General features: G+C 44.9%; 1 protein-coding gene across 1 annotated transcript; it reads left to right on the forward strand.

Annotated features, from left to right (window-relative positions):
• Positions 1 to 667: 667 nt before the first annotated feature.
• On the forward strand, positions 668 to 22,100 carry LOC137800154 (collagen alpha-1(II) chain-like). Its single transcript, XM_068597198.1, has 54 exons — positions 668 to 758; positions 2,526 to 2,720; positions 3,849 to 3,865; positions 4,007 to 4,039; positions 4,683 to 4,715; positions 4,860 to 4,913; positions 5,215 to 5,307; positions 6,067 to 6,144; positions 6,980 to 7,024; positions 7,149 to 7,202; positions 7,483 to 7,536; positions 7,877 to 7,930; positions 8,040 to 8,093; positions 8,177 to 8,230; positions 8,318 to 8,362; positions 8,477 to 8,530; positions 8,667 to 8,711; positions 8,836 to 8,889; positions 9,679 to 9,777; positions 9,894 to 9,938; positions 10,039 to 10,137; positions 10,230 to 10,283; positions 10,370 to 10,477; positions 10,718 to 10,771; positions 10,880 to 10,978; positions 11,093 to 11,146; positions 11,577 to 11,675; positions 11,778 to 11,831; positions 11,944 to 11,997; positions 12,094 to 12,147; positions 12,328 to 12,381; positions 13,182 to 13,226; positions 13,433 to 13,531; positions 14,612 to 14,719; positions 14,814 to 14,867; positions 14,974 to 15,027; positions 15,122 to 15,175; positions 16,007 to 16,060; positions 16,151 to 16,258; positions 16,391 to 16,444; positions 17,411 to 17,464; positions 17,605 to 17,766; positions 18,132 to 18,239; positions 18,411 to 18,518; positions 18,680 to 18,733; positions 18,856 to 18,963; positions 19,059 to 19,112; positions 19,658 to 19,765; positions 19,860 to 19,913; positions 20,528 to 20,635; positions 20,734 to 21,022; positions 21,270 to 21,457; positions 21,589 to 21,831; positions 21,915 to 22,100. Exons 1-54 carry the CDS (start codon positions 668 to 670, stop codon positions 22,059 to 22,061), a joined length of 4,449 nt encoding a protein of 1,482 aa, XP_068453299.1. The 3' UTR covers positions 22,062 to 22,100.
• The last annotated feature ends 2,463 nt before the right edge of the window (positions 22,101 to 24,563 follow it).

Below are 24,563 nucleotides of genomic sequence, written 5' to 3' on the forward strand. Positions count from 1 at the left end.
TATTCTTTAAAACTCAAACATGATTTTATTTGTACATCATAACATTTGACTTTCAGCATAAACCGCTGAAGTGTTCGGTACTTTAGTTTATTACGAGAAAGCTTTTAAATAACATATTGGGTGATTGAAACAGAGAATTTGTCAAAGTTTCTTCCACATTTATTTCTGCAAGCTCTGAGATTTTAAAATCCACCGACGCCGTGACATGTGGAGGAGTCAGAGCTCGACCTGTGCTCCTTTTCTAATGTGAAAGTGAAGGTGCATCTCTTGCAGGAGGTCAAGAGAGGAAGGAGGGCTTGAGTTTAAAAAAAAGAAAAAGAAAAAAGAAACCCTGGGAGAGTAGATGCTGCTGGACGGAGGGGAGGGAGATGAGGCTCAGGTTTCAGCTTGACAGGGGGTCTGGGGGAAGGACTGGTATTTTGGAATATACGAAGATCCATACAAGGCACAGTGGACATAAAACCGCCGTGCTTGCCCTGACGCGGTGGGTGCAGAGTACCAAGCTGGGGCCCCGCGTTGGATTTTCACTTAGATTTTGGAGGGTTTGACTGCATGGTGCCATAAGTCTTTGGGAACACACAACTCCACACACCACTGACTGAAAAGCCCGGTCTCTCGGCCACCTCTTCACTTCTCGCCCAAGCTAGTGCATGTCTAATATTTAGACATGTTTAGCTTTGTGGATTCAAGGACTGTTCTGCTACTTGTAGCATCCCAAGTTGTTTTACTATCCGTGGTCAGATGTCAGGAGGACGACCGTAAGTTGCACTTTTTTTTCTTCTTGACTGTTCTTGTTTTTTACTCGTTTTGCTGTGATGACATTACCTGTTGCCTTCCCAGTCTTCTCTCCCTGATGTCTCAGAACAACAGTGTTAAAGTAAATCAAACGCCAGGGGTGTGATGTCAAATGATGAGAAGCGTTTTAATTCTGCCATAAGGCCAGCGTTACATGCTATTTTAAAGTTATCTAGTTAATAGTTTCTGTTGAAGCGATTGCATAATGTCAAGCAGGCAACCAGTTGCCTTTCCAAGGACGCCAGTCTGTGTCTTTCTGAAGGACAGGTGAGGCTGTCAAGGCACATCTGTATGGGATGGAGGGCCAGGTGAACAAGTGTCCGTTTGTCCTCACCTGCGTCCTGCTGCTCAGCCTTTCCTGCTGCGCTCGCTCAAACTGTTGTGTTAGTCTTTAAGCAGCAAATCTCCTTAATCAAGCTTATTGATGCCCTAAATGCTGTTGGATTACCCCCTCCACCCCCACTTCTCCTCCTACCATTATGTAGAAGAAACACTTTCATCAAGATTTTCTTGGAGATTTTGTAAATTTAGTAAAAAAAAATGGGAGGGTTTTTTTATGCAGAAAATGTTCAAACTTTTCCCCCCCACAGGATCTTTCTGGAGCAGAATCTGAGGTTTTTCTTGATGTGAAGTGACGGGGTCAGCCAGCGCTTGACCCCAGGCTGGCAGGCTCAAAGGGTAGCGGGCGAGGAAGTGGGACAGAGGACAGGCTGCACAGCAGGGAGCCAACATATGATGGACACATCGCTGTATTCATAGAAAGAGGGACTTTACCGTGTACAGTTCCCTCTCTTACAGCATTAAGACACTTTTAGCATTACATTAAACCATAAATCGTTAACAAATCATGGTGGTGAAGACAGCAAAGGAACTAAATCACCTTGTGACATGTATGCACTAAGTATCACCTTGTCTAAAACAAACAAGTAGCAGCAGTTGGAAGGCCAGAGCCCTAAGCTGTATGCATTAAACAAAACACCCATTCTTAATTCCCCAAAGTGTTTGCACTGGCACACGACACAGCCATGGGATCCAGATGGAGAAATGTAGAAGGACCCATTTGTTGACTCAAGGCAGCAGCTTGTCAAACGGGCACAGTGTCCCCTGGAAGAGAGCTTCATTCATACGCGCCGGCCCGCAGGTCAAATACACTCAGTCGACGGCGTGAAATACCTCAGCGGGGGCTTCAGACACTGCTGTTGACTGTGGCTCTTGTTGACGTTACACTTTATGCCGCGGGAAATATTCCCCTTATGATAACTTCTTTAGTTATTTTGGAGACGTGAGAGTTACAGTCCACAGCTTCTGAGTTGGACCCGTGTGATTTTTTGGGGTCAGACCACCAACACAAGTCCACTTCCTTTTCGTTGACATCAATTATATGTTTTATCATGTAATGCTGTGTACTTTGTGTACTTTGCACTAGAATATGAAGTGTGCACAGTGTTAATTTGATGCAGGATAACTTGTATCTCTCTCCTTCCTCCTCCATCTTACCCCCACACTGCTTTTTACACCTCCTACCTCCTACTTCCTTGCCATGCCCCTTGACCCCCCCTTCAATCCTCACAACTTTTTTTTCTAACAACATCTTCACAAACCCTCAACACTGTAAAATCCCCAATACCTTTCTAATTCTCTCTCTTGAACCATCCTCCGTGTCCCTCCCCACCCCCCCCAACCCATCCCCTTCTGTCCACCTGCCGCGCGCCCCCTGCTGGCCACCGCAGAGGAGGCAGGCGGCTGCATCCAGGACGGCCTGCAGTATAATGATAAGGATGTGTGGAAGCCCGAGCCGTGTCGCATCTGTGTGTGCGACAGCGGAGCGGTGCTGTGTGATGAGATAATCTGCGAGGAGATCAAAGAATGTGCCGACCCTCTCATCCCATCTGGAGAGTGCTGTCCCATCTGCCCTGCTGATGCCAGTGCCCCCATTGGTTGTAATTTATTTATTCACATACCCATAAATAAATTACTCTCTTAGCTTGCATTTATCTCACCCCCTGGATCACACTTTTGAATAAGGGAACGGCCTCAGGATCCAAAATCCCCTGACCGGTCGGGGCAGCAGCCACTGATCGTTGTCTCTAAATGTGATTTTTTTTTTTTAGTAGATTTGGCTGCACCGAAAACAAACTTTTCAGTTTCATGATTTGGAATTAAGTTAACAAAGATAACGGTGTTCCCTAATCCAAAGTGTGCTTGGTTTGGATGGAGGCCAGATGAACCAACATGAGCAGCATCCTCTCGTCCCCAATGGAAGTCTGTTCCATGGTGAACTGGATGAATCCTGTCATGTGTTGTCTGGCTCTCTCCTAAACCAGTAGAGACGCTTCCTGCTTGTTATTTATTTATTTATTTTTTAAACTCATGACTAAGATGAAGCCTTGGGTCACGCTCAGCCTCAACTCTATGATTTATTTGACCCACTTGGAGGTCTTCTATGTACGAGGCCTCACGTCAAGACTATTTAGATGAATCAAAAGATTCAAGGCTGCGTAAAGAGACACTTTATTTATATGTATTATAGATATTTAGTGTTGATTTGACAGATGTATTATAAAAAAATAGGTACAAAGCTGTTAAAGAAATAGATGTGTTTTTATATTTGAAATACAATTAGTCGCTTGAACATAAATCAGTTCCCATTCATTTAGTATAAATAGTATTTTTTATAGAACAATATAAGATACACAACTGGACACTATTGCTGAGGCGGCTGCAGCTTTACTTACTTTCACATTTTGCCTAAATGATTGGATCTAAATCTCACCTTCTGGTCTATGCTTGCTTCTGCTTCATCCCTCTTGGAATTACATTTCACCATTAATATATTAATATAATCTGGATGGGTTGTCCGATGATTTTGGGCTCGGTGAATTGCATTTGATCCCCTTTCTAGCGTCCTCAAGAGTTCCTTCTCCATCACTTTTCCTCAGAATCACAAACTAGGAATCTAATCAGTCGAGCGTCTGAAATGTGTCGACTTCCGTGTACATGTTTAATGTTTTGTTCTTCTCTTCCTCCCTTCGCACATCTATCTGCAACATCAGAGACGTTTGGTGCTCAGGTGAGGCCGTGAGGGGTTAAAACACTGACATCCATTCATTTTAGCTTTGAAAATTACCGTTCTTGTCAAATCTCTAGCTTTAAGTAGATTCGTAAAGAGTTTTTCGGGCCTCTGATATCACTTCTTTCTGTTGTCATTTAGGGCCAAAAAGGTGAACCAGGAGAGATTTCAGATGTAAGTATGAATCCTCTGCAGTTTGTCATACATCATGTCTCAATACTGCACAAAAACACACCAAACAAACCTCACTTTCAATGTTGCAGACTTTTGTTTTCTACTTTTGAGCAACTTTAAATGTCCAACAATGTGTCCATTTACATCCATAATCATCACCCACACAATACACATTTAGACTTGACAGAGTTATCTTCAAACCCCTGAAGAAATATCCATTGTTTTGTTACTTTTACATTTCATTTATTGATCGTCCTACTTTCATCAGAGGGACAATTTCCCACTCATGACAAGCTAACTACAATGCCCAACAATCCCTCATTGAACTTTATATCACACAAGGAAAAACCCGGCATTCCTTGGACATAATGAACCGGATCAAATCCTCTTAGATCCTCTCAGCAACTTTGCTGCAAGTGCACATGTCAGGTGGCCACAGCAGAGGTTAAGAGGAGGTGATGTTTTCATGAAAATGTGTCCTGTCAAGCGAAATCCTCATCAGATTGTGTTTGTAGCTTGATGTCCGCCTCCCGCGAAGCTGGAATGTTCTTCTCTAGTTTTAGCTCAACCGGTCTCAACATGAACGATTGCTCTTCTAATAAAGAGTAATTGACAAAAAACTTTCTTTTCAACCATTGTGCAGGTTGTCGGACCAACAGGACCACAGGGCCCGATGGTAAATATGACACCTTTTATGTTTATTGCATTTATTCTACACTCATCCAAGCATTGCTTGATGGTAATATGCATTGGTCGACAACGATATGATTCTGAATAGGAGTTTTAGTGCATCCTGAGACAAATATCTTGTTTTTTGCAGGGCCCCTCAGGTGTCCAGGGAGGACGCGGAGAAGCTGGCGCTAAGGGTGACAAGGTAAGAGACGACACTCGCTCTATTCGCAAAGAACGGCCTCGTAGTAACATGTGAGTTCAGCATCACGGGGACAGCATCTCCGATCATGTGAATAACTGAGCGCACACGGCTCTGTTCTCGTTGGAGATGTGCAGAGTCATTACTCCACAAGCAGGAGGAACATTACACATCTAATCATTACGCAACAGATATGAGATTTCTCCTGCAAATGCATAGTTGTAAAGAAAAAAGGATGTGATGTCCGACCTCTCTGGTCGTCCTGAAGACTTTAGAGGAAATCACCGGCTCTCTCTTTCCCTAGGGAAATATCGGACCTCGTGGAAGAGACGGTGAGCCCGGCATCCCTGGGAACCCCGGAGCCGCCGGCCCACCCGGACCAGCAGGACTCGGAGGGGTGAGTCTGTGACACACGGCAGGAACAAGCACAGCGTTACTCCCGTGGTACAGTGATACCCATGTTTGGCTGAACATTTAAACATAAATGTATGAAATAGTAAACTGTAGATATAAATCCCCCCCTCCCTCAAAAAAAATTTAAACCCATATTTAAGCAGGCGAGTCAATAAGAACAAATTCATATTTACAATGGCCGCCTGTCAAATCGGCCCGACACGTGATCAGTGTGTTAGGCGTCCCTGAATCCCTTGTCCCTTGTACATTTGACTCAATCAATACATGAAAACAAGCCACACATGAGTTGATTTTGTATTAAAGAAGTAAGAGGGGAAGAATGTAATCTCTTTTCATTTGATTTATTGCTCATTTTGATCCTAGTCTACAAACATTTCTGTAGTCGATGAGTCATTCTTTATTGTTTTTTCATGCTGAATAACTTCTTCCCAACAAATCGATGAACACGTCTATGGTAGCAAAAGATTTGGTGCTACTGTGCGAGTCTTTTCAGAGAAATTTGGTTCCACAGTTTTGTAGATAATTAAACCATCGATCTGTGGAGAACAGACCTGGTATCCTTGTGCAGTATGCAGGAAAATGAAGTGCGCATTACTTCAGCAGGAGCTTTCTATTTCATTTGATGGTGACTGATGCACCGTTTGGTTAATTAATTCAGTTAATGAAGTTGACGTGCTGCTGCGTGTAATAGCCCACTTAGATCAGGATAATAAACTGACTCTGTGTGTTTTGTGTATTGCAGAACTTTGCTGCTCAGATGGCTGGAGGTTTTGATGAGAAGTCTGGCGGCGCTCAGATGGGCGTGATGCAGGGCCCCATGGTGAGCATATCTGAACATATCTAACAGGAAGAGTCTATGTTTATGGTATGGAAACAGTTTCATCTCTCACAAGGACATAACACTCATTACATACTTGATACATACCTGATACGTACATGCTTGATACATACTTAATACATACTTGATACATGCATATTAAATACATCCATACTTGATACATGCTTCATACATATATGTGCTTGATACATACTTCATACATATATACTTCATACATGCTTGATACATACCTGATACATACATGCTTGGTACATACATACTTCATACATACATAATTGATACATACATACTTGATACATACTTGCTGCATACATACATACTTCATACATACATGCTTAATACATACATACCTGATACACACATACTTTGTACATACATGCTTCATACATACTTCATACATACATGCTTGATACATACATGCTTGATACATACATGCTTGATACATACATGCTTGATACATACATACTTCATACATACATACTTCATACAAACTTCATACATACATGCTTGATACATACTTCATATATACATACTTCATACAAACTTCATACATACATGCTTGATACATACATACTTCATACATGCATGCTTCATACATACACGCTTGATACATACATACTTGATACATACATACTTGATACATACATGCTTCATACATACATGCTTCATACATACACGCTTGACTCAGAGCTGCTGCTGAAGATAAGTGGTGAACAATAACAACTGCAATGCTGCCACCTTGTGGTTCGGTCCTTTCACTTCAAGCTACCTGACTGGTTCCAGGTTAACGTCTCTGTTTGTTTTGTTCCTCCTTCAGGGTCCCATGGGCCCCCGCGGCCCCCCTGGACCCAGTGGAGCTCCTGTAAGTACACTCATCACAGTCACGATGTCAATATGATCACACAGCTGCTGTAGAGACATATAGAGAAGGGCTGTATGAATGAATGAATAAATCGATATTGCTTTGCTTTACTTTGTACCTAAAGGGCCCACAAGGTTTCCAAGGCGGCCCTGGAGAGGCAGGAGAGCCTGGTCCCGCTGTAAGTATTAACACAGATCCCAGAATGCATCTGTGTGCCCAACAGACAACAGGCTGTAATGTTTAGGGTTTGACAGCTGCACCTACCTTCACAGAAACAAATGCTGATTATAAATTATAGTATAAGCGTATTTAAGTTCAATGTAGTTTGACTTCTCCCACACAGTGAAAATCCTTCACGTCATAAAAACAAATTTATTTCAACTGTATTTTGACGTTTTTTTCAAATTGTCTTGGAGTAATTAGATGTCACTAAATGTTTATCTTTGCTTTTACACCAGGGATCATTGGGACCTCGTGGACCATCTGGAGCTTCTGGAAAACCTGGAAGCGATGTAAGTGTCTCACAGCTCAGTAAAACAAACGCACAACAGTGGCACAATGTTAAGGTCAAAGGTCAAAGCAAATCCCAGTTCAAGTGTTTCCCTTTTTCCTCTTTTGTTCCTGGTATCAGTGCAACTATTTCACTTCCTCACTATTTCACAATGTTGTTTGAGTCAATCAACATAAAAAAAAAAAAAAGGTTTTCTTTGTCCCTGACGCCTAAATGCACCACCAGAGGGCAGTCTCTCAACAATGCTGCTGAGGATGATGATATCTTTCCTCAACCTGTTGCTACTGCCTATCAAACAGCTGCTTTGGGAAATAATCATTCTACTTTCTGTTTGTTTCTAGGGTGAGGCCGGCAAACCTGGAAAATCTGGTGAGCGTGGACCTGCAGGGCCTCAGGTGACTAACTCCAGCATTACGCCGCAAAGCAAAGTCTAAAGTGGAAAATAGAGATGTGGTGTAATGTGAAGTGTTGCTCGTGTTAAGATTTATTAATTTTCTATTATAGGGGGCTCGTGGATTCCCTGGAACTCCTGGACTTCCTGGAATCAAAGGACACAGAGTGAGTGTTTCAACGTTGCGCATGCAACTTGCAACTCATTGCACATTCCTTGTACCCTGAGGGCTGACGGTGTGTCTGTGTAGGGTCACAACGGTCTGGATGGAGCTAAGGGAGAGACCGGTGCCGCAGGAGCCAAGGTAAGAGACCACCATTTTGTGATGATGTCATCTGATTTGTTTTTTTTACCCCGCTCACTTCCTCTAATTCCTGTCCGTTTCCATCAGGGTGAGTCTGGTTCCTCTGGAGAGAACGGCGCCCCCGGATCCATGGTGAGTCTCCAGTGCTTTTTCCTGCTCTGCCATATTATTTCACATTCGCCCAAACAAATGTGAATACATTTAATACTTTCATAATGATTAAGATGAACTGATCTTCTGTTGCAGGGCCCTCGTGGTCTTCCCGGTGAGAGGGGACGTTCTGGAGCGGCCGGCGCTGCAGTGAGTAACACCCTGACGTCTGCGTCCATCCCCTGAGCGTCAACGTGTTTTTACCTATCGGTGTCATCTTTGTGACACCTTTAAGAAACGTGTATAATCTTTACACAACTGACTATCCTGCCTCTTTGCTCTTCAGGGTGCTCGTGGAAATGATGGCTTGCCCGGTCCTGCTGGTCCACCTGTGAGTATCATAGTTCCCATTTTGCATCCAATTAACTAATGTTAATGCCATAGCTTCTGGATGACACATCACCAGAGGGATGAGACATGAGCCCTAACCTGCAGGTTTTGTGTTCTGTCCACAGGGGCCCGTTGGTCCTGCTGGAGCTCCCGGTTTCCCAGGGTCGCCTGGATCCAAGGTTTGTGCAGAGCACATTATCACCAACTCATATTTCATATCCAGTGGCTTCATTTACGACCTTACGTTGTAAAATAGGGCAAAACAAAAAGCCTGGCGACTTCCCCTTGAAGCATTTGTGGTTCACGGCATCTTCAGGTTGTACTTGACCGCCCGGTGAATTCTTCCTAAAGCACTTCCAGCTCTTCATTCAGTCTGCTGACATGAAGTCTGTCTCATTTGTAGTTAATATACACAGATGATCCGTGAGTGCTTTATTCTAGAAACTACTCTGTAATCCTTTCAAGAAAGAAACAGATGCATGAAGGGCGACATACACTCTTGCAACTCCAACTGCGGCTGATCGGGCATTTGCGTCGACGGACTCGTTTTGGTTTATAGTTCCCGTGCCTTTTCCATACGGCAGAACAGTGATTGGCGCAACGACCGTTTAGAGTCGACCTGCAGACCAATCACAGCCTTGCGGGCTGCGAACGGCATGCGTAGCTTTGTCGGATAGTCCGTAATTTTGGGCGACGCATGCAAGAGGGCTGATGGGACTACTCAAGGGGCCCTTGTGGGTCTTGCGTGCTTGCGTCTCTTCGTAAAACCCGAGTATGAAGCAGCTTTGACTCGTGATATTCAGTTAGCTTACTTAGAATAAAGGTAGTTGTCCATACATATATATGTGTTGGTACATATAAGAACTGAACAGGTGCCAAACAGACAACCATCTTCATCTGTTTGAATTCACATGTCGAAGACATGACTTGTTCTGCTTCCCGTTAACTGAGTTGTTGCGTCCCGTCAGGGAGAAGCTGGTCCTACTGGAGGCCGTGGAACTGAAGGAGCACAGGGACCTCGCGGAGAGGCCGGCACCCCAGGATCCCCTGGACCCTCCGGAGCATCGGTTCGTCTACCATCGTCGCGATCATCCAAACTCTTGATGCGCACGCAGGCAGCAGTACCACTCGCACACTGTGTCTGCTGTTCCTGAACTTCTTCTTCTTCTCTCTCTGTGTGCAGGGAAACCCCGGTACTGATGGAATCCCCGGCTCTAAAGGATCTGCTGTGAGTCCCCTGAGTGCTTTTAGAGTCCTCCATCGCCACACCTTTCTTTGTAAGTCACTGTTTTTACTTCATTCTGATCTTGTGTTCTTCTTCCCTGAAGGGCGGCGCTGGTATTGCTGGTGCTCCTGGGTTCCCCGGGCCTCGTGGCCCACCCGGACCACAGGGAGCCACAGGACCTCTGGGGCCAAAGGGACAGTCTGTAAGTCACTCGGGAAGCATCTCAAACTTTGTGAGATCGTCCTACGTGTTTGTGTCGTGATGACTTATCGTCCTCTTTTTTGCGGCGTCCAGGGAGACCCCGGCCTCACCGGGTTCAAAGGAGAAGCCGGACCCAAGGGAGAGCTTGTACGTATATCTGCCGAACGCTACCGCTTTGAAGCATCTCACAGCATTAAACCACAGATTTACTGACGCATCTTTATCGCTCCCAGGGCCCCATCGGTCCTCTCGGGGCCCCCGGTCCTTCTGGTGAAGAAGGAAAGCGAGGCGCAAGAGGAGAGCCCGGAACTGCTGGACCCCTCGGACCTCCAGGAGAGAGAGTGAGTCAATCAGGGCGTTCGATAGCAATAGAAATCCTCCCCTCTGGGGGGCGCTACAGCGCACTGTACGCCAAAACCACCAGACACAGGAACAGCTTCAACCACCAGTGTCAAATTCTATGTCTGTAAAAAATGTACATGGCCATTAAAGCTGATTCTGAGAGTCAAAAAGTGACATTATGGATCGCCAGGAGCTACTTCATGCACAATCTAATCCAACGTAACTCTGATTCTCTACAGGGCGCTCCTGGTAACCGTGGTTTCCCAGGTCAGGACGGTCTCGCCGGTGCTAAGGTAAGGCCACGAACACATCATCTGAACGCTGCACCACCAAAAAAGAAAAAAATGGCATTTCGGTCATAAAACTAGCTTGAACCTGCTGATATCTCATCTTCCCTCCAGGGCGCCCCCGGTGACCGAGGTGTTCCTGGTGCCGGTGGACCCAAAGGTGTCGGAGGAGATCCGGGACGCACAGGAGAGTCCGGCCTCCCCGGAGCCAGAGTGAGTCAGAGCGGTCGGCCGAGCGTTACGCTTTGTCTCTGTCTGAAAACCCAGAGAACCAGAGGGGTGTTTAGAGCCGATGAGCTCTAAAATGTGCGGTCCTTCCTTTCGCAGGGTCTCACCGGACGTCCCGGAGATGTTGGACCTCAAGGCAAAGTTGGAGCCTCAGTGAGTTCGATATTCATCCTGTCATGCTTATGAAAGATCATAATTTAGGATTATTTGAAAGATCCCCAAGCAAAAGATATCCCATCGTCACGAGCAGCAGTTTGATTTGGTATTACATGCAGGGGCCGCAAGTTATACACATTTTTGGGTACAGAAAAATTAAACAAAAAGTGAGAATGTGTTTTTTTTCCACATTTACTGATATAATTAGACTCTTAAACACACAAATACTTCAGCTGACCCAAGCCGAGTGGCTCCCCAGTAGTGAAAATAGCACTTTATTGCACAAACACAGGAAATATCCCAACCCATATTTACCACAGTATTGAATAAGACGAGACATTGTAGTGTGACTCAAAATGAACTGGATGGAAGAACGTTTGCAAACACACACACAAGTGTTCAACTCCCCACCTCGCGTCTCTGACAGGGTGCTTCTGGTGAGGACGGTCGCCCCGGCCCACCCGGCCCTCTGGGAGCCCGAGGACAGCCCGGAGTGATGGGATTCCCTGGACCAAAGGGAGCCAATGTGAGTTTTTTAAAGAGAGTACATGCAGCATAATGAAGACAAATATTACCACAACTGTTAGCTTGTAGCACTCCAAGCTAAAGGTGACTTCTCTCTCGACAGGGTGAAGCTGGAAAGGCAGGAGAGAAGGGTCTTGTGGGTCGTCCTGGTTTGAGAGTGAGTACATTTCCCCCTTAAAATACTTAACCTTCTTTAAAAACTTAAACTCGTCACGAAGGGATTCATCATCTCTGGGTCACTTCTAATCATCTAAATCCTCTTTGAACAGGGTCTGGCTGGAAAAGATGGTGAGACCGGTCCAACTGGATCTTCTGGCCCCGCTGTGAGTGTTTCAGAGTAGTTACTCGTTGTGTGAGATGTGTGTTCACGTTGCTCTTCGCGTCCCTGACTGATCCCTTTGTGTCCGGGTCCATCTCAGGGACCCGCTGGAGAGAGAGGAGAGCAAGGACAGGCCGGACCTTCTGGCTTCCAGGTGAGTTTTTCCTCATTTTCCTCATCACAATCCAGAAAACACCAGTACGGGAAAAACAGAAAAATCAAAGCTAGATTATAAGAATGATTGATATTTATTAGATTAAACAGTTACTCAGGATGCGAGCAGACTTGGGTCTATATTTATAGATATCATATAACAAATTATTTTCCTGTCCAGGGTCTGCCTGGACCATCTGGAGCCCCAGGAGAGAGTGGAAAGCCTGGAGATCAAGTGAGTGACACGCCTGCTCCTCTGAATCTGCTTAATTTGTTGGTCTATTGTGGCCGACAACGAAACCACACAAACTATACGTGTCCTCGACTCTGTGATGCACCACCGTCATGACAAATTTATCAGATTTATTTCTGAAAGCCACTCCTGAAAATAACAGCACATGTAGCAATGAAGGATGAGCTGAACCAGCTGGTTAAAGACTGTAAAACATGAATGAATGTGATTCTGTAACAGGAAGATCACATTGATAATGCTTAATGCTAATCCCCAAGTGGCTGTTGAACACATACATACATCTTATTATTTTTAAACTTTAACATTAAACTTTGAGTTAAAATGGGTAATTCACCTTCCAAACATACATTGAGCATCAAATATTCTTCTCGTAGTTAAACAACAGTTTAGTTATCATTATAGTCTCTATTCTCAGGTTTTGTATTAGTGTATTTCATATTTCTAGATGTCTATTTTTCTCTTTGTATATAATATTGTTCGCTTCCTGCCTCATTTGCTTTTGTGATCAATGTGAATACTGCCACAAAAAACAAAAAAACCCTAATATACTAAAGTCAAACTTCAGATTTTAGACTTGTTGCATCTTATTTCAGCACAACTTTTTGTCAAATGAAACCATAACTAACAGATCTGTCTACAGTACAGTTCTGTAAAATCCTCTTTCCGTTCGGAGCTCAGATAAATGACTTTGTTATACGATTAATTGTCGTATTCTCACTGGGACGAACAGTGAAAGCTCAGCAGAAGTTGAGATGTGTGTTACTCTTCTTCTCTCTGTGCAGGGTATTTCTGGAGAGGGCGGAGTTCCTGGTGCTGTTGGACCCAGAGTGAGTTTCTTAAAGCTTCATATTCGATGATGAGACACACACAGAGCTATTCATGACTTGCATGTGCTGCTAAGTACATATTCCAAGTGATTTACATTGGTGTTTTCATACATTTCATAATTTGGGTACAACAAGCGCTCCTTCCGAGCAACGGCTCCCACCTCTAGTTCCTCGTGTTGATTCAGAGTCTCCTTGTCTCCTCACAGGGAGAGCGTGGTTTCCCTGGAGAGCGAGGCGGCGCTGGAGCTCAGGGTCTTCAGGGACCTCGTGGAGTCCCAGGAACACCTGGATCTGACGGGCCCAAGGTCGGTGGATGACCTCGATACCGACTTCGTGTTGAGAATCAAATTGTTGCTCTGAGTCGACGATATTTATGTTTGTGGTTCAAGAAAAAAACATATATGTGCGAATCTTTCATCAAGGTGGATTTCTTGTCAGAATATCTGATCCCCTTGATGCTCTTGAAAGGCGAACATTTAACCGCTTCCGAGCCTGCCGACGCAGATCCGCGTTTTGACAATGTTTACGTTTTGTAAATATTCAATCTTCTTGATTATACATCCCAGAAATATGGCTCAACTTCTACCGTAAACAGTAGACTTCCAGCTTCCTTTGTCTTCCTCCCGCGTCATCTGACGCGACTCACACAGCGAGATACACGAGGCATTGGCGGTGCAAAAAAAAAAGTACCCGTCACATGAAATCCTTCACTGTAATTTGTCAATTCACATTCGACATTTTGTGAAAAAACTGACCAATGAACACTCAAGAAAATTTCTTTCTCTTTACACTTTTGCCTCATGGCAATGGTGGCTCATTATGTAGAGAGCTGAGATTGTTCTGCAATCGTTCATGTAAAACATGGGTATGTATCTCATAGGCAGAGCCCAGAGGGTTAAAAGACGCCTCATCGTTGGGGTTACATGTTAATTAGAGAGCTTTAGAGGTGCTGCTAAGTACATTTTGCTAACTTTGCACAGAGCTAAACTAGCTGTCCCCACCTGCTAAGCTAAGCTAACTGGCTAGCCACAGCTTGATATTTACCGTACAGACATAAAAGACCTTCTCATCTAATTCTCAGCGAGCACATTTTCCAAAATGCCAAACTATTCCTTCAAAGAAAAAAGCTTCGACAGTGGAATAATTCTTTAGTGGACATGTTGGACCTGCAGCTTTGGTCAAGTGCTCATTGTCTCGAGACACGTCGACATCTTTTAGATGAACGAGTGAAACTATATCAGCAGCTTTTCATGTTCTTTTATACATTTCTTGTTTTGCCAGGAAAAACAAGAACCAGCACGTCACCACTGGACTCATTTAGTTCATAGGAAACCAGTAGACATGAACACACTTGACTGACACGTTATCTCCTCATCCTAACTCAGGGAGCCATTGGACCTTCTGGCTCTGCTGGATCCCAGGGGCCCCCCGGCCTGCAGGGTATGCCCGGAGAGAGAGGAAACGGTGGCATCACAGGAGCCAAGGGAGACCGAGTGAGTGCTGGATTCTGCAAAGTAGTAGTTCTCAAGTCAAATGGGATATTTATTAGACCAGAGGCCTCATGCAGCTTTCCTCTCTGGCCAACAGGGTGACAATGGACAGAAAGGACCCGAGGGAGCTTCTGGAAAGGACGGCGGAAGAGTGAGTTCAAAATGAATCCTTTGGTCTCCGTGTGAAGAATCCCACCTCGATCACGCCCGAACTCTTTGATCTATAACTGGTACCCATGCTCTTTTTCTCTCCCCAGGGTTTGACCGGTCCCATCGGTCCTCCTGGCCCATCTGGACCCAACGGCGCCAAGGTAAGAGTAACACATGACCATCAAAGGAAAACGTTACCAATGGAGTTGACATGTGTTGGTTGGTTTGACTGACTGCTGGTTCTCTCCTGTCCAGGGTGAAACTGGAATCACTGGCCCCACCGGTGCTACTGGTGTTCGTGGTGCTCCTGTAAGTACCTCTGTTTGTCACGTGTACAGTTATGATACTAATAATACCCTTTGAATCATACTGCACATCATTAAAACACCTGTTACAAAGTGATCTACGAAGGAGGATGATATGAACTCAGTGCCAAAAACTAAACGCATAGAAACACAGAGAGCAACACAAACTACAGCGTCTTAAAACACAGGTGGGTTTTTGGAAGTGATTCACAAGCTGAGAGTTTGATCTCTTCAAGCAGCTCACTCCACAGTCCAGTCTCCATGATCTGCTTAAAATATCATCATACAGCAATCAGAAGAGGCAAAATAAAAGAACACAAGGCAGCTCCGCGTAAGATAGATAACGCGGGGCAGGGCTTTGTACATAATCAATAACATCTTAAAAATGAATTCTATGAGCAACTGCTAGACAGTGTAAGGAAGCCAGACTCGGGGGAAATGTGCACCTTAAACACTTCTATATGCTAATAAGCGACAAGGATTGGAAGTACTGCTGTCATAAATGGTAAATGGACCCATACAGCGCTTTTCTAGTCTTCCGACCACTCAAAGCGCTTTAACACTACATGACATCATTCACCCATTCACACCCTGATGGGAGGAGCCACCATGCAAGGTGCCACATCAGTATTATCAACCATTCATAGTCCATAGGCGCAGCTACGGGAGCAATTTTAGAGTTAAGTGTCTTGCTCAAGGACACATCGACATGGGCTAGCGGAGTCGGGGATCGAACCGCCGATGCTCAGATAGGACTTTAATAGGATTTTAAACTGTCAAAGAATAGTAATAAAAGCTGCATAGACATCTCACCCTGAGCTCTCTTGTCCTGCAGGGCGACCGTGGAGAGGTCGGGCCTCACGGGCCGGCCGGCTTCGCTGGACCTCCTGTGAGTGAAGTCACCGCAGAGCCGTTTGTTCAAAATGAAAGAACTGAAGGATGGTTTTAAGATGATAATATCACTGTCACTGTTCTCCAGGGTTCAGACGGTCAGCCCGGTGCTAAGGGAGAGCTCGGTGAGTCTGGACAGAAGGGAGAAGGCGGTTCTCCTGGACCTCAGGGACCCTCTGGCGCTCCTGGACCTGTGGTGGGTGCTTTTATCTGTATCATATAAATAAGGTCCAGGAACCTGATCTAGTTGCATTTAAGGATCTCAACAGTGATCAGAAGGCACTGCAGAGTCATAACAACATAATTAATAGTTGTTTTTCTTCCTCAGGGACCCACTGGTGTGTCTGGACTTAAAGGAGCACGCGGTGCTCAGGGTGCTGCTGTGAGTAATGTCTTTGGTTACGCAATCACTTGAAGAATCCATCGCAAAGTACTTCAGCTGGATGCAGATTCATTCACTAAAACTATGTAATGAAATGTCTAAACATGTGAAGATGCAACACAACATCAGAGTTAAGTTAGATGTGATACTGACAGTAAATGACATTGTTGTCAATCTACATTCAACATGATTCTACATTGATCTGCCCAAAAATATTGATAGAGTCTTCCTAAGTCGTCTGTGGACATTTATGTGTAAGACCTATAATATCCCTTGTGTTCATTGTGTCATTAACAATGCTACAATGGACTGTGGCTATCTGGTTCGTGGTCCATGCCTACCGCTTATTATATGAATGTTTTTGTCATATTCATGTAATGTGCTGCAACTATACAAAATAAACTGAATTGAATTGAATTGAAATAAGCTTTACAGGCCTTCACAGCAGCAAAAGATTCTGAGCTCTCAAATAAGACGAGGAAAAGAAATCCCACTTTATATATATATATATATATATATATATATATATATATATATATATATATATATATATATATATATATCATTATATATATCACTGTACAATTAGCGCTAGATGTTATTGTTTACATTAACATTATAAGCCTTTTGCACTGCAGATATTTGAAAACAATTGTGTTACAATGGTAGTAACATTAGCGATGGCTCCACACACTGAAGCAGTGAAAGGGAGGTTTTGTTATTTACATCTGCTGCTTTTCCTGCTGTGACACGACTAAATGTCTATAAGCTTCAGAGCAGTTCTGTGGTTTTAACTCTGCACATTTCACATTAGAGGTCTAAGATCAGACGCCAGTGAATTGAGATGCATTGATGGTTGAATCCTTCCTGGTGATAACACATCTACCTATTGTATCTTCGTCATTGATCATGAGAGACAGATATATTTCATGTTGATGTTTACTGAACTATTGTTCTCTTTGAAAGGGAGCTACTGGTTTCCCTGGTGCTGCTGGCAGAGTTGGATCTCCTGGCCCCAATGTGAGTGTTTCATCAATAACACATCCCTATGAGTGAAAATCTATTCACTCAGTCGCTCTAAAATGATTTTGTACACATGTTTTCTGAATGTGTTTCTGCTCTAAACTCACTGAAATCCGCTCTCTCTTTATCCACGACAGGGTAACCCCGGCTCTGCTGGCCCCGCCGGCGCTCCTGGTAAAGACGGACCGAAGGGCGCTCGCGGTGACGCCGGCCTCACGGGAAGACAAGGAGACGCCGGTCTCCGTGGCCCTATCGGCTTGCAGGGAGAGAAGGGAGAGGCTGGAACAATCGGGCAGCCTGTGAGTTTATATTTTGGCTCTAGACCTCCTGTGTTCGAGTCATCGTAAGAACCCCAAATTAATTCCAATACTTGTGTATATTGTATGTATTTGTTCAGCAATAGCAATATTTTAAACAAAAGTAGGAAAATCCAGGATGATATGAGCCAGATTTCCCAAAAATGCCTCCTGGAGCCGTCAATAGGACACCTTTTTGGAAAGATTAGTACCTAAAGAATCAGAATCTGCAACATAAATCGGTTTCCAAAAGGTTAACTGGTGACAAACATTGTGAGAGAACATTCAGTCTCGATCACCTTCTGTTATTCACAAATAAACTGAATGAAAACTGCACCTCACTGAAGTCTTCTCTTCCCCCTCTGTAGGGTGTGGACGGGCCTACAGGTCCTAGTGGTCTGGTTGGATCTCGCGGTATTGTTGGTTTGCCCGGTCAGCGTGGAGAGAGAGGTTTCGCTGGTCTCCCTGGACCTTCTGTAAGTGTCTTTGTTTTATATTTGGTTGCTCTTTAACATGTTTTAATATCCACTAAATTCAGTCAGATGAACCTTAATCTTCCTGTACCTCTGCCTTAAATGTGAGGCATTTTCCCTGCGATGTCAAAGGAGCTACTGGAATCTAATGGAGTTATTCCCTCTGTGTTTTAGGGGGAGCCTGGTAAACAAGGAGGTTCTGGCTCTTCTGGCGACCGCGGACCCCCTGGACCCGTGGGACCCCCTGGTCTCACTGGGCCTTCTGGAGAGACTGGCCGAGAGGTCAGACCCACACAACAATAACGACAAACAAAATGTTTTACGAATGTCAGGACAGTTTTTCTGTCAGTTGTGCGTCACGTTACGGCTGTATGAAATAATACTGTCATCTCCATCCATTAAAAGAAATATTTGAATTAAAAAAAGACGTCTCTGTATCTCAGGGTACCCCTGGATCCGATGGACCCCCAGGTAGAGACGGATCTCTTGGAGTCAAGGTGAGAGACTTCAGCCTCCTACATACAACTCTAGTCCAGGAAATCCCACAGTTTGACAAAAGTCTCCTGGAGCTGTTGGTTTGTTTTTTCCTTGATTCCTCGCCTTGTCGTCCGACCTGTAGGGAGAGCGAGGTAACACCGGCCCCATTGGTGCCCCCGGATCTCCCGGCGCCCCCGGATCCACCGGACCCGTCGGACCCCTCGGCAAGCAGGGAGACAGAGGAGAGGGCGTAAGTAACGCAGCATCCTGTGGGGAGACCGCAGGCACAATAGACAGGCACGGATCCATCGTTTTGACCCCCACGCCATTGTTTCTTTTCATCAGGGCGCTCAAGGACCTGCAGGACCTTCTGGACCAAGCGGCGCTAGAGGCATGGCTGTGAGTATCATCATCTCTTAACGGCAGCAATATTTAATGCGTTGAAAACGGTTTCACAGTTTTCAACGCATTAAATATTTTGGCTCCAGACCTCCTTTTCCCCTGTGTTGTATGCATTTGTTCAGCAAAGTCTTGGGAATAAAATATATATCTGCAAAAAAAAAAGAAGAGATTTTGATCGTAACTATGAACATTCAGCATGATATTAGCCAGATTCCCCAAAAATGCCTCCTGGAGCGGTCAATAAGACACTTTTTTGGAAAGATTAGGACCTAAAGAATCGGAATCTGCAACAACAAACACAATAAAACAAAGCCTTGGCCTGTTACGAAGGAGTTTTAGTCAAAAAACCTGTGTCATTTGGTTTAAAAATGGAAAAATGATGTATTTTATGCAAAAAGATTGTCTGAATGGGGCATGCTGGGACCTACAATTGGGGGCAGGAAGATTTGCGTGCACGGTTTCCAAAAGGTTAAATTAAGCCTATTTAAAGTGCCACACATAGGCCAGTGTGCATTTTAACACATTAAAAAACTTTATTCCAGGGACCCCAAGGACCACGTGGAGACAAGGGAGAGAGCGGCGAGGCTGGCGAGAGGGGACAGAAGGGCCACCGTGGTTTCACTGGTCTGCAGGGTCTTCCTGGACCTCCTGTGAGTAATCCAAATCTAACAGTCCATCCCCCCCACAGCACTTTCTGATCCGTTTTCCTCTGCCGTCTATAACCCCGCCCCCTCGTCCTCACAGGGCTCCGCTGGGGACTCTGGAGCCGCTGGACCTGCCGGATCAAGCGGAGCTAAGGTGAGAAAGCAGAGAGCGAAAGAGAGGGAAAAACTCTTTCTTCCATTTCCATGCTGCAGTTTTAACACCTCTGGATATGTGATGGTGATGGAGGGCACGGGTTCGTCTTTTTGTAATTCTCAAATCACCTGACGGAGACGGGGACAGCGAAGGCCACGCGAAGGCCACGCGCTTTAATTACACGCCGCCGCGATAAGATGGGCTGCCGAGGCGTTTCGTAATTACTCTCTGCACAGAAAAGAGACAGGCGGACATGAGGGGCCACTCTTACTAGAGATCGGAAATGGACTTCAATGTCTATTTTAGATTAGCTAAGCACTGTGTCTGATAAGGAAAATGAAGAGAAATGTCACCATACAAATACTCTCCATGCATAATAAGGCAAAAAAGGGGATGGAGATGATAAAGAGGAACTGCTCGCCTATTTGAATCGCTTAATCAGATTGTCTTTTTTTTCTTATTCAGACTGCATGATGGATCTAAAAGAAAGAAACCAGCACAGTTCTACTCTTTGAATAGGAAGCACAAATCTGTTATGTATAAAGTTTTGTTTGCAGATAAACGCACACATGTTAGCGTACACTGGCTTTCACTTACACTCACTGTCTCTACAGGGCCCAGCTGGACCATCTGGACCTGCTGGCAAAGACGGATCAAACGGACAGCTTGGCCCCATCGGACCCCCCGGTCCCCGTGGACGTTCTGGAGAAAGTGGTCCTGCCGTATGTAACATGTCCTAACTCCACTGTGTTTTTTCAACACTGTCTCTCTGCGCCTGATTGTGCCGGAGTACTCACCTGATCCGTTTCCCGCTAAACAGGGTCCTCCCGGTAACGCCGGACCCCCCGGCCCACCCGGTCCTCCCGGTCCGGGCATCGACATGTCGGCCTTTGCCGGTATGGGTCAGATCGAGAAGTCCCCCGATCCTCTCCGGTACATGAGGGCCGACGAGGCTTCCAGCTCCCTGAGGCAGCACGACGTGGAGGTCGATTCCACGCTGAAGACCCTCAACAGCCAGATCGAGAACCTGCGCAGCCCCGACGGCAGCCAGAAGAACCCCGCTCGCACCTGCAGAGACCTGAAACTGTGCCACCCCGAGTGGAAGAGCGGTAAGTAGAAGTCCAGATTCATCTCCCGTCGTGGCCCAAGACAAGCACCCTTGCTGTCCAAACCGGACTTAGAATTGCTGATATGGGCTTAGGTCCTTACCCTTAAAAAAGGGGCAGGTTGTCAGATAATCCTGCTATTTTTTATCTATGTTCTTTGGGCGCGAGCCATTCAACAGGCTAACCATCTGTTTCCACAATAAAAACACAGGCGTCACTCCTTATCAACCCACGTTTCTTGTCTCTCCAGGTAACTATTGGGTTGATCCCAACATTGGCAGCATTGCTGATGCCATCAAGGTCTTCTGCAACATGGAGAGCGGAGAGACCTGCGTCTCTGCGAGCATTCCCGAGGTACCGAAGAAGAACTGGTGGACCAGCAAGGGCAACGACCGCAAACACGTCTGGTTCGGAGAGACCATGAACGGAGGATTCCACGTGAGTGCACTTTAACCAATACGATGCTTCGGATAATGTCCATTGAAGTGAGACTCAATGACCTTAAACGCGATATAAGATGCCCCGTGTGCTCGCTAATGAATTCGTCGACCTGTCCCGTGTTCGTGCAGTTCAACTACGCTGAAGACGGCTCCGTCGCCAACGCCGCCAGTGTCCAGCTGACCTTCTTGAGGCTTCTGTCCACCGAGGCGTCCCAGAAACTCACTTACCACTGCAAGAACAGCATCGCCTACATGGACCAGGCCGCGGGCAACCTGAAGAAGGGCCTGAAGCTGCAGGGCGCCAACGACGTGGAGCTCCGCGCGGAGGGCACCAGTCGCTTCACGTACACCGTGTTGGAGGACGGCTGCAAGGTGAGGCTTTTTGCAAAATAGAGTTTGATCGGTATTGTGGCGCAAGGCTGGCGTTAACACATTCCTGCACTCTCAACCAACAGAAACACACCGACCGGTGGGGCAAGACTGTCTTTGAGTACAAAACACAGAAGACCTCCCGTCTGCCAATCGTGGACATTGCTCCCATGGACATCGGAGGAGCGGATCAGGAGTTCGGAGTCGAAGTAGGCGCAGTCTGCTTCTTGTAAAGTGGAATATCACAATGGCCCCCTCACCTCCCCCCCCCCAAAAAACACCGGAAATAAATAAACTCAACCATGAAACATTACACACACACTTTCCACAATAAAGAAGACTGGAAATTTATGAAAAAAAAGAAAGAAAATTGATGCTTTTTCCTCTCACAACGAAGTGCTCTTCCAAGTTGTACAACCCTGGATGTCAGCACCGAAGGGCACCGGCAATATCTGTACACCACACCAGCGTTCTCTGTCAACCCTGCTCCCTGAGATCCAGTCATGCCCCCCCCCTCCCCCCGGCCCCCTTATGGCCCCACACAGTTGACAGGGAATGAGTCCGAGCCAGGAGGAAGAGGGACCAAGCGAACAAGTTATGGAGAACAGAAACATGACTTGATGTCACTTATTTATTGTCTAACCTGAAGGGGCAGAGTTGAGGTCGGACTGGACGGGTTTACTTTGTAAGACAAGCCCACCTTTCCACTACAAAACAACCTGCACCGGCTCTGTCCCAGTCCTACTCCACCTCCCTCCATGTTTCCCTCCTGACACGCAAATACGGCATTTTGAATCAGTGTAGACCAAAAATAAATATCCTCAGTAAAACCTAATCCAGGTGCTCCAGGCTTGTACATCGTGAGCAGGAGTAATACAAAAAAAACTTTACTGTGTATTATAAATCCTTGGTTCTATTGTTGTAAAAGTCTGTGTTTATAAACAACCAGATGGTTTTATATATATATTTCCACATTATGTGTACATGTGTCTTTATGCACACCAACACTTTTTTTGGAAAGTGAGGTTACATTTGGGATGTGTGTGTGTTTCAACGTACCCCATCAGAGAAATGCCCAGTTCTCAAAAAAATTACATTTTTTTTTTCATAAGAATTTAAGGGAAATTTGTTTTTAATTTCTTTTATTGAAGTCATCCAGATTGTTTAGAGCTACCTCACGCTGAAAAAATCTGAGCTGACCAGAAATTTGCTTGAGTCTGGGGCTGAACGGCCATCTTTGCTTTGGGTTGCTCTCTCTTCAGAAGGTGCTATGAGTTCTGTAACACCCCCCCACCCTCGACACTCAAACCCCAATTCCCACTAGCCTCACACCACACACTCACACTCCACCCTGGAGGGGTGCAGTCGGGATAAGACAGGGGAGTCGGGATCGGGTGGGTGGGTTGTCTCTGTGTGTGTGAGGGCGTGTACATTTGTTTTTTGAACTAATTTTATGATGATCATTTTTGTTTTTATTTTGTTACACTCTCCTAATTGATGTAAATTGGAAAATAAAAAAACCAAAACCGAATTTAAGAACAAAGTTGATTTTTTTTAATTGAATTAAAACCAGAAACGCCGTGGGGACCTCCATCTTCTTTCATCAGAACCATTCATGTGTGCTTAAATGTTTTTTTTTGTTTTAATCCTTTGTTACTCTTGACTGTGGGTGCATTGGCTGTTGTGTGTGTGTGTGTGTGTGTGTATGCATTTGAGGGTGTGTGAAAGTTAAAGACTGTGATGCAAGTGTGTATTTTCATATGAGAGACTCTCATAACAGGAACAAAAGTACTGTATTTGTTCTGCAGTGTCAGGGTGGGGCCGGGCGTAGACGGCTCCTGTTTTGTCTGAACTAATCGGCATAAATAAAGAACATTTTCTTGACTGGAATCAAGTATTTTGTAGAGTAACGTGCTTCTGCGTCTTGTGCTGCGGCCAGCTTCCCAGAGTAATAAAAGCTTGACTTAAGCCTTCACAGCTACATATTCTTGTTCCAAATATTAGACGTACATGTGCAAATAAAAGTTATGACTGACAATATGCTCAAAAAAAGGGCGATAAAAATTAGGACTGAATTATAACAGAAATATAGGACAACAGGAGGGCAAGTCTACTGATTTTACACATCAATGTGTGTTTATTAAACAATAGTTCCTTAATAATTCCTGTTGAGGACCCAGAGAGCTGCACGACATCTGATAAACTGACTCAAATCAGGGCTGATGACTAAAGGTTTTGAAAAAACTAAAACCAAAAAAAAAAATGCATGGAATAAAAAAAAGGAAGCTCTACTAGATCCATCCGACATCCTTCTTAATCGCCACAGAATATTGGTTTAGCAGTTTGATACAACAAACTGGAAATTATACAATATGTGTGTGACATTGGTTGTCCAGGTGTGACTTTGTAAAGCAACACACATGTTGTTCCTAAGATGTAATCATTTTTTCCCCCCCAAGATATTTTGGAGCTGATTCAAGATCACCCACAATCTATTTTTCCCTGAAGCAGCTGCTACATTTCTTCTGTGCATTGCATTGTGGGATACCTGAGCACATTTAGACAATATTGTCTATTTTGTGAGACTTTATTTGTGAACACGCCACAGATCAAAAACCCACTAAGAACCATATTAAAAAGGTATAAAGTATAAAAGAAGCTTTTCATTGAGACAAAGTTATAAAAATGTAATGCTTAAATTGACGGCGTAGTCTTTTAACTTTGAGGGTAACGGT

The sequence above is a fragment of the Clinocottus analis genome, unplaced genomic scaffold (genome assembly GCF_023055335.1).
Source record: "Clinocottus analis isolate CAN_PGR_092001 unplaced genomic scaffold, fCliAna1.0.p SCAF_4, whole genome shotgun sequence".
NCBI lineage: Eukaryota > Metazoa > Chordata > Actinopteri > Perciformes > Cottidae > Clinocottus > Clinocottus analis.